This window comes from Mugil cephalus, chromosome 19 (genome assembly GCF_022458985.1).
Source record: "Mugil cephalus isolate CIBA_MC_2020 chromosome 19, CIBA_Mcephalus_1.1, whole genome shotgun sequence".
NCBI lineage: Eukaryota > Metazoa > Chordata > Actinopteri > Mugiliformes > Mugilidae > Mugil > Mugil cephalus.
Genome location: NC_061788.1, coordinates 2,025,645 through 2,036,080, shown reverse-complemented (window position 1 = coordinate 2,036,080; position 10,436 = coordinate 2,025,645). Strand labels below are relative to the sequence as shown.

General features: G+C 40.9%; 2 protein-coding genes across 2 annotated transcripts; both read right to left on the bottom strand.

Moving 5' to 3' along the window:
* Nucleotides 1–1,263: 1,263 nt before the first annotated feature.
* On the bottom strand, nt 1,264–3,960 carry purbb (purine-rich element binding protein Bb). The gene has a single exon (XM_047569151.1). The coding sequence runs from the start codon at nt 3,871–3,873 to the stop codon at nt 2,944–2,946; it is 930 nt and encodes a 309-aa protein (XP_047425107.1). The 5' UTR covers nt 3,874–3,960; the 3' UTR covers nt 1,264–2,943.
* Nucleotides 3,961–7,980: 4,020 nt separating this feature from the next.
* On the bottom strand, nt 7,981–10,429 carry ved (ventrally expressed dharma/bozozok antagonist). The gene is made up of 3 exons (XM_047569152.1): nt 9,885–10,429; nt 9,264–9,562; nt 7,981–8,585 (listed from the first exon to the last, which is right to left on the bottom strand). Exons 1-3 carry the CDS (start codon nt 10,141–10,143, stop codon nt 8,256–8,258), a joined length of 888 nt encoding a protein of 295 aa, XP_047425108.1. The 5' UTR covers nt 10,144–10,429; the 3' UTR covers nt 7,981–8,255.
* Between the last annotated feature and the right edge of the window lie 7 nt (nt 10,430–10,436).

Below are 10,436 nucleotides of genomic sequence, written 5' to 3'. Positions count from 1 at the left end.
TCCGATGAAGGAGGAGAAGAGGAGACGTTGTCATGGACCAAGGATCATTGAGGAGGAAGAGGAATGAAACCATGAGAGACTTTCTTCATGTTTGAGGAGCAGGAACGAGACGTTAGTGTCTCAGTATATTCAGACAGAAAATCAGCAAACGTTCACATTTAACTCCAGTTTTCTGCTTTTAAAAACAACGTCAGTCGTTCATTTATCTCGACCCAGATTCATTTCTTTAAATAACAACTATTTACTTTAAATAAGATCCTTGTGCTGTTTCCAGCTCTCAATGAATGAATCAGTTTATCAATAATAAGACAAAACAGAGACAATTAAAAGGAGACTAATTAATTAAATGACTGTTTGAAAAGTAAACTGAATATTTTTTGTTACAAATTATTAAAATAAGCCTTAAAAATAAGAATAAATCGTGTTTGTTGCATCTTTTTAAATCCTCACACTAGCTGCGTTTCCATTAGTTTTTCAAAATAAAAGTCATATTTATGAAATTTCTATAATTTGTCCGTGTTTCCATTGAAAGGTGTTTTGTTAATGAGCTATAACTCTAAATAGTAACAGTAATAGTAGTAAATGTCCCATAATTCTCTTAAACTAAAGTGTTTTAGCTTTAGAAATCTGAGGGTTTTTTCCACCAGTTTATTTTACTGAGATATTTTATTTTGCGAAGGTACGAAACGAATCTTTTAGATTAACGGGCGACGACAGGAAACATTTCTGACGTTTTTCTTTGTGTTAAATAAGATTTACGAAAAATACGTAGTGACAGCGACACGCAGCAGATTTAACGTGACCTTCGTACGTAGCTACGTCGGTCTGACTCACGCTGTAACAACTCCACCCAAACACTAGTCGGCGCTGTGTTTTTTTTTTTTTTTTTTGCCAGTCAGGTTACTTTTCGTTTCTTCTTCCTGTAGAAACGTTGTGTCTCCAAACCTCCTCAGTGAACCTCAGCGATTCTTTATTGACCCAAAACAATCAAGTTGAGGACATAGAAAATCGGAAACACTAAAAAGGACCAATCACACGCCGGAGACTCGTAGCTACGACGCTAAGATCCGCATCAACTTAACGTGCAAGTACAAAAACGCTTATTAGAAGAAAACTAATTCAAATATAATTTGTTGGGTAAAATCTCTCTGATGAGCAGAATTTCATTAGTCAGTTTCTCTTTTGAACCAAAAATCAAGATTTATGTAAAGTTTATTTAAAAATGACCTCAATCACCAGTTTATATCCAATTAAGAGTCTGAATCCCAAATATGTTCCATTTATTGTCATTTACAAGAAGCTGTAAAAATTCACATTTGAGAAACTTTAAATTACATATTTGCTTTGAAAAATAGAAACTGTTAGTCCTAAAAATCTGATAATATTCAATTTAGAGCAGAAAGTTGTTGCGTTTGAGAATAATATTCACATTTGAGAAGCTTTAAGCGTCAGGTTTGATGTTTCTTCTTCCAAAAAGTCAAACTTTCATCCAATCGTGTCCTCAAAATCTGACAAATATTGAGTTTATTGTCGTATTAAGACAAAGAAAACCTTGAGATATTTACATCTGAGGACCTGGTTTGGTCTCAGGTTTGCAGTCGTTTGGCTGAGGCCGTCGATCGGATGATGAGATAAATGAGATAAACGAGATAAATGAGACGTTTCACCAAATGTGAAGAAAAAAATACAAATAAATACAGTCTGCGTTGTCTTTTTAAATCCGCAGGAAACGTTTCTTGGAGTTCGTTTCTGCTGCTTTTCTTTGTTAAATCGTTTTAAAAACATACAGTCACACGGTTGCGTGGTACATTTAAAGTTCTTTTAATTAAGGAAAGTGTTGTACTCTCATTTTAAGAAGGAGAAAATTAAAAAATAATCTGAAGATAGAAATTAACCTTTTGTTCTTAATTTTCTTTTTTTTTTTAGACAATACATATGTTCTTTTTTCTCTGTTACAGTATTTGAAAATATCATTTGCTGCTGGTTTGTTTGGTAATTAATATTTCTTCCTATAAGTAGAATTTTCATTTGTCAATAATATAGTTCTCTTTTTGAAACAAAAAAAAAACTAAAAAAAGAAAACGTCCATCAGTGTGTTTCTGTCCAGGGTCTTTGTTCGTTGGAAGATGCCGTTGGACCCGTAGCGTATCTGGGGCGTCCCAGACGGGGTCCGCGCCCCGCGTGTTGGCCCTCAAAGCACCAGGGATGCTCTGGTGTGAGAGGAAAACTCCCGGCGGGATGTGCGTCGCTCCGCTCGGATCGTATGTATGACATAAACCCAGCTGACCTCTGGAGCCTCGTAGTTTAGTCCTGGGGGGCCCCGTCCTGTTCGGGCTCCTCACACATTAATCCTCTCACTGACTCTTCAGGGGGGGGTTCGTCTTCTTGCAGCTGTTTTTGCTTTGCTTTTTGTTTTTTTTTTCTCTTCCCTCCTGTCCTGCAAACATCCACAAAGAAGTGACGGCAGCGGATTCCTCTCTCTCACTAAAACCTTAGAGGAAGAAGAAGAAGAAGAAGAAGAAGAAGAAGAAGAAGAAGAAGAAGAAGAAGAGAGGACCTGGACTGGAACAGGAACATGGATGGATGCTCACTCTCAAAAAAAAAAAACAAAAACAAAACAGGTCCTCACTCTTTCTTTTTTTAAATATAAACTATAGGAAAAGCTCCCTGGCTTCACTTCTACTTATAAAAAACTCTTTTTCTTTCTTTCCAATGAGAAACATCTCATTTATACTTTTTTTTTTCTCTTCTCCACTTTCAGAAACCCTTTCAAACTTTAAGGATAATACACGAAATAATTTCCTTTTTTTTTTTTTCTTTTTAACGCCACGACACTTTAGAAGGCTATTACTGCACGATTTGTCATGCACTTTTTTATTATTTTTCGGTTTTTCTTTCTGCAAAAAAAAATTGCCCCCTGATGCTGCTGCAGCTCTCGGCCCCTCAGTCGTCGTCCCCCTCGTCCCCCTCGGACTCGTCCCTCCGCTCGTACATCTTGTCCCGCTGCTGCAGCTGCTGCTGCCGCTCCTGGATCTCCTTCATCTCCTCGGCGTAGCGGGAGAAGGCTCCGCCGAACTTGCCCCAGGCCTTGAAGGGGATGGTGATAGAGTTCCTGTAGCTGGGCTTCACCTCGCTCACACGCAGGAACACCCCGTATTTGTTGGAGCCGACGTCGAAGAAGAACCGCTTCGAGTCCACCATGATGGAGGTGCCCTCGGGGAGCTCGCCGTAGCCCCCGGCGCCGGAGCCCGGGCCCCCGGTCAGCTCCTCGTCGTCCCCCCCGTAGTCGTCGATGAGCTTGGCGAGGGCGTCCCTGAACTCTATGAGCCCCTGGGCCGGAAGGGCTATGGTCTGCCCGGAGAGCATGCCGCCCACCGGGCCCCCGACCCCGAAGCCCGGTCCGCGGTTAACGGTCTGCCGGATCCGGAGGAACCTCCCCCGCTGGTTCTCCTTCAAGTCCAGGTAGTACTTGCGGTTCTCCCGGACGAGAAACTCGCTCTTGAGCGCTCGCCTGGGGCCCCCGTCCTCACCCACGCTGGCCTGGGCTATCTGCTCCGGGCTGCTAGGCCCCAGCTGGGCGTAGTGCTCGATGAAATCCCCGAGGTAGTCACGGAACTCCGCCGCCACCGACAGCGAGAGGGTCAAGCGGCTCTTGGAGCCCCCGGCCCCGACCTCGGCGATCTTGATGAAGCGGCCCTTGCTGTTCTGCTTGACGTCCAGGTAGAAGCGCTTGTTCTGGATGTCGAGCCGCTTGGACGCGAGCTCCTGGGTCTCCTGGTCCCGCTGGAAGTGCTGGAAGCCGCCTCCACCTCCGCCTCCTCCCCCGCCTCGCTCACTCCCGCTGTCGCCATCCGCCATCTTCAGCTCCACCATTCGGCTTCTGCCCCTCTCTCCTGCGCCCCCTTCACGCTCTCCACCGGTGCCCTTCAAGGAGCGTCCTGATTGGTCGCTCCACTTGTCACTTCCTGTAGTTCACACGGTTACGGCGGTTTTATTGGACCGAATATTTCTGTGACCACGCCCCGACGTTGCGTCGCTCGCTGTCACACGGTTACGGCGCTCTGATTGGTCAGAGGATTTCTGTGGCCGTGCCCACGCGCAGCGTCTCTCTCGGTCACACGGTTGCGGCGAACTGATTGGTCCGATAATTTATCTGGCCACGCCCACACGCAGCGTCTCTCTCTTCAGCCATTGGCTCAGGCGGAAGTTCGTAGTTGTTGTCAAACTTTTTCTTTCTTTCTTTTTCTTTTTTTTTCTTTTTTCTTTTTTTAAACCAGGTTGTGAAATCTTGTTGTTTTTATGATTTAATTCGTGGAAAATATTACTTTTTTTAAATTCCCTAGATTCATCCATCCATCCAAAGGTTTCGACATATTTTGTTTTTGTCCTCGTTATTAAAAAAAAAAAAAAAAAAACCAAGGGACTTTTAGGACCAAACGTTGAATAGTTAAATTCTTATAATAATATTTCTCATAATAAATAAGAACATCTGATTTACTGACATATTTCAAGTTAGTGTTATATTGAGAACTATAGCTAAAGTTATCGAATATATGAAGGAATAAGGTCTTCAATGAGATAAGTGAACAGGTAATGTACATCGTGTGACTTATACTAGAAAAAAATATATTATAGAAATTATTAAATCTTCTTACATACTTTGTGTTTTACTTTTTTTGTTTAGGAGGAAAAAAAATCTGGAAAAAAAATCAGGTGCAGGTCAGTATTAAAATCAGTGTTTATGACTTTATTAAAAGTAAATTCCCCGTTCACTGCAACAGAGGGTAAGAAAACAGAAAAGAAGAAGAAGAAAAGGAAGAAGACAAAGAGGCAAACAAAGACGTTGAATTACAAGAGGAATAAGAAGTAAAAACAAGAATAGGAAGAAGAAAAACAACAAGAACAAGAGATGCAAGTAGAAGAAGAAGAACAAAAGATGAAAAAAATAGGAAGAATAACAGGTAAGAAGATGAACAAGAACAAGAGGTGGAAAAAAGAAGGAGAAGAAGCAAATGATAGGAGGAGGAATAATAAGTAAAGTAAAGGGAGAGTTAGAATAAAAACAACAACACAAAAGAGCCACCATTAGAGGAACTATCGAACACGAGGATGAAGCAGGAGTAATAACAAGAAAGAAGCAAATGAAGAAGAGAAGCAGAATAAGTGGAAGAGGCAGAAGAAGAAGAAAATCAGGAATAATGACAACAGACGAAGAACGATAAGAGGAACAAGATTAGAGAGAAGAGTCAGAACAACAAAAACAACAACACAGGAGAAAACTGAAGAAGAAGAACAACAAATAAAAGGTGGAACAAACGGTAGAAGTAGAAGAGGTGGAGGAAACTTCTCTTGTTGTTGTTGTGTTACTCGTGTCCGCCCACAGGGGGCAGCACCGTCCCTGCTTCAGCTCCGCGTGTTTTCTTCAGCACCTGTTGAAGTCGGAGATGAAACCACAGCTGGTGAATGTGTTCACAGCTGCAGATTCTTTTACCTTCCTGTCATTTATTATTACACTCCTTCATTTCTCAGAAAGCGCCGTTGTGAAATCAAAGAGGAATCTGGACTTTAAAATAACAAATATACTTGATATATACTAAAAAAAAAACAGCAAATAAAAGGCCTGAACTCAAAGTGTCACTCAGTCAAAGAGACTGTTGAGACAACTTGTTTTGGATGTTCTCAGACTTAATAAATATCACATAAACATCACATAAGCACAAAGAGGAAACATTTATAAGTACGTTACTTGAGCAAATGTATGAAACTGTAATATTTTGATATTTATGATGTTTCTACACCTGAGAGGAAATACCTCTTTATACCAGCAGGGGGAGTAATCTGGATTCAGCCATTAAAAGAGGAAACAAGAAGAGTTACGATTAGCTTCAAGGCTAGCAAGCTGTGGTGCGCTACTATTAGCTGGGAAGCTAATAGTGGCTAAAAGAGTTACCATTAGCTGGGATACTAGGGAGCTAAGAAGAGCTACTATTAGCTATGAGGTTAGGAAGAGATACTATTAGCGGGAAAGCTAGGAGGAATTGCTATTAGCTAGGAAGCTAGAAAGAGCTACTATTAAATGGGAGACTATGAAGCTAGGAAGCCAGGGACTAACTATGCTATAGTTAGAAAGATCTATAAGGGAAAGCTAGGAGGAATTGCTATTAGCTAGGAAGCTAGAAAGAGCTACTATTAAATGGGAGGCTATGAAGCTAGGAAGCGTTACCATTAGCTGGGACACTATAAACTTCTACCCGAGTTAAATATTCACTTTAAAAACGTTAAAATTAAACTAAAAAGTTGCTTAAAGTTCAAAAACTTCACAGGAATCTTGAAGGAAAATCTGTTTTAAACGTCCCAGAATCAAGTTTCCTGATTAAAGACTCGTGTGTTAGTTTAAAATTTACAGACTCTGAAAATCGTCTGATCGTCTCACCAACAGAAAACTCTTCATTTCAACACAAAACACTTAAAAAAAAAATAAAAAACCCTGAATAAATAAATAAATATGCAGCACTGATCGTCTCCTCAGATTAATATTTGAGAAACGTTTGGTTCATAATTAACATTTTATATATATATTGTCAAATATTTTAAATAATAAAAATTTGAAACAAAAAGCCAACAACTAAATGACAGCTAAAATATTTTTAAATATTTTTTAAAATAAATTAAACAAATCAAATTAATAATATATAAAAAGCAATTTGTTTAAAAATATATATATATTTAATTCAAGTTTATTAAAAGATAATTTAAAATAAAAATATTTTTTTTAAAAAACAAATAAATAAAATAGCTAAAATATAACAGAATTAATTCTCTTAAACCCTGCAAAACAAAACTATAAAATTATTTTTAGTGAGTTGATAAATAAAGTTAAAACTGATTTTTTTCTTGTGTGATCTGGTTAAAACGTGTCATTAAAACAGAATAATCAGGTAAAGATTAAAGAACGTGGTCGATAAAACTAAACAAAATAAAATGTGAGAAACTGAATAATTCTGCAGATTAATCAGAACAGAGCCTACAAAAAGCTACTGTTAGCTGAGAGGCTAAGAAGTTTGAAAGAGCTACTATTAGCTGGGAGGCTATGAAGCTAGGAAGCGTTACCATTAGCTGGGACACTATAAACTTAGAAAGATCTACCGGAGGTTACAAAAAGCTACTATTAGCTGAGAAGCTAAAAAGTTTGAAAAAGCTACTGTTAGCTGAGAGGCTAAGAAGTTTGAAAGAGCTACTATTAGCTGGGAGGCTATGAAGCTAGGAAGCGTTACCATTAGCTGGGACACTATAAACTTAGAAAGATCTACCGGAGGTTACAAAAAGCTACTATTAGCTGAGAAGCTAAAAAGTTTGAAAGAGCTACTATTAGCTGGGAGGCTATGAAGTTTGAAAGAGCTACTATTAGCTGAGAGGCTAAGAAGTTTGAAAGAGCTACTATTAGCTGAGAGGCTAAGAAGTTTGAAAGAGCTACTATTAGCTGAGAGGCTATGAAGCTAGGAAGCGTTACCATTCGTTGCGACAGTAGAAAGTTAGGAAGAGCTACTGTTAGCTGGAAAACTATGAAGCTAAGAGGAGCTACTGTTAGCTGGGAAGCTAAGTAAAGATACTAGCTATGAGGGTAGGAAGCTAGGAGGTACTATTAGTTTGAAGGCAAAGGAGAGCTCCTGTTATTAGTTAGAAAGCTATTAAGCAAAGAGGAGCAACTATTAGCTTGGAGGCTAATCAGCCAATCAGCTTGTTCCAGCACATGTTCAAAATAATTCATCGACTGAAAAACTCCGGACAGAAAAACCTGAAAACGTCTTTAAGTCACTTGGAAATATTGGGGAATTAATTTGGTTGTGATCTGCAACCTGACCACTAGAGGGCAGCAAAGACTCGAAATAACAGTTTATTAGTTTAATATGGAAATAAGTGAATAAATAACAGGAGTTAGAAATAAAACAGTGCAGTGACAGACGGAGATGAAGCAAATAATCTGATAAAAAACATCTTTATTTTAATCTGGTTTCAGTGACATTAGCAGTAATCTGATAAAAACACTTCATAGATTTTTAAATACATTTAAACTTTATACATCAAGCAGAGAAACACACTTAAATCACATTATTGCACACCACCCTGTTTGATTCACCGTCCAAGCTTCAAAGCAGTAACTGTGGTGATTTTTTATTTTATTGTAGCGTTGATCCTATTAGGATAAGATTTATATATATATATTTTTGTTTAAAAACAAAATATGCTGTGGTGCATCAGTAGTACTGAGGGTAGGATCCTCTGAGGGCGGACGAGGCCGAGGGCAGCACGACGCCCTGCAGGCCTCCGTACTGGTAGAAGGAGTCCAGGGGCAGGGCGGAGCTGTACTGGAGGCCGTGTGGATGTGGGTGGACGTAGGAGGCTGCAGCAGCCGGGGCCTCGGGGGCCGGTGCCCCCGCCGGGGGGTATCTGGGGTAGGGCCCGGGCCGGTAGGCCTGCAGCTCGCCGTAATGGACGAAGTGAGAGTTGACCTGGCAGGCGTGAGCCAGGGCGTCCTGCACCGTCCTCTTCAGCTTCATCCTCCGGTTCTGGAACCAGTTTCTGACCTGAGAGGAAAAACAAAAGGCGGCGACTCGTGAGGAGAAAGTTCCACAAAAAAAATAAAAATAAATCTAAATATCCCTTTACATAAAATAACCCCACTTGTTCATCCAGAACACGTGTTATAAATAAAATCTCAATTCTCATCTGTTCAGTTGGAGAAAGAATTAGAAGAATTATGTTGAAATTTGGACTCAGTTCATCCTATTATTATTATGTTGAACATACGTTTGTTTTTAAGTATTTACGTATAAAAAAAATATAAATTAAAAAAGTTAAAAGTGCATATTCTATTTCTCTATAACAGTGATTCTCTACTTTATCCAGAGATAATAACGCTCTTATTGTGAAACATCTGCAGGAAGTTGTGGGAGACTCTTTAATGTGCACGTTCAGGTTAATGCTTTAAATGAAGCTAAATGTTGATCTACCCTGAGGACGGGTTTGATACAGGTCATTAAATATTACAGATGTAAAGCATGTATGTATGTATTGTTCAAGTCCATGATAAATATCTGCTCCTGACCTTTATTTTTTCTAATTTATGTTGTATAGTTTTCTTTTTTTAAGGCTTTTATTTTTATCAGTGACCTGAGTCTTTGCTTGTGCCAATAAAGCTGCTTGTGACTGTGAACGGGCTCAGACTCAGAGATAATATAACATTAGTGTTGCTGTGTTTTTACCTGTTTGTCCGACAGGCTGAGTTTCCTGCAGAGGTCGGCTTTGTCCTGTTGTCCCAGGTAAGCGTTCTTCTTGAAGGCCTTCTCCAGGCTGCTGATCTGCTCCGACGTGAACGCCGTCCGGGGCCTCCTCCCCGCAGGAGGCGAGGCCGGCGACATGGAGGCAGCGGCCGAGGAGGAGGAGGAGGAGGAGGAGGAGGAGGAGGAGGAGGAGGACGAGGACGGGGAGAGGGAGTGACCTCCTTCGCTCTCGTAGCCGGACGTCTCCTCCTCTGTCCCGCTGCTGAATCCGGCCTCAGGCCCTGGAGGAGCAGGAAGGTTCAGTTAGAGCTGGAGGAATATTCAATTACAGCACTTTAAATTAAAGAAAAACTCATTAATATTCATGAACTTAAACCTTCCTGTAGCAGCATTTAGAAGGAATGAACTAATATGTTTATAATTTATAAATAAAATGTAACTTTAACACAAATAAAAATGTTTTAAATGACAAAAATTCTAAATAAAAAAAAAGTCATTACAGTTACAACATAAAAAATTAGTTTAGTAAATCTTTAAGCAAAAAAAAAAAAAAATCAGGAATAAATAAAAAGGAAACATGTTTTCTCTGGATGGATTCGTTACCTTGGAGCTGGAAGGAGCCGCTCAGACTCTCTGAACCTTCCTGCTCAGTTTTCTGTCGGCAGTAGAAACCTGGAAGACTTTCTGAGTGCGTCCCGCAGGCTGCAGGTCCAGGTCCTGGTCCTGATCCCGGGGTCCGGGTCTGGGTCTGGGTCTGGATCCGGGTCTGGCTGCTCTGAGCCATCCACTCGATGGAGAAGCGTCCTCTCATGGCGGCTGGGAGCTGGAGTTTGGTGGAGGTGGAGGTGGAGGTGGAGGCCATGAGCAGAGAATGAATTAATCCTTGTGAGTGGGTCCGTGGGGTCCTGAGAGTGTGAGTGGGTCCGTGGGGTCCTGAGAGTGTGACTGGGTCCTGGTCCTCGGCCCCCGGCTGTATTTATGGGACGCGTCCCGCCCCGGCTCGGCCTCCCTGGGCCTGGAGATCAAAGCTCACGTCCTCCCTTCCCTCCTTTAGTTTTCACAACTGGAGTAATTAAGACGTCCCATTCAGTCTCAATGAGGCTGTTACAACGAGGCTCCACTGAGTCTGGGAGGAGACCCCCCCCCCCCCCGTCC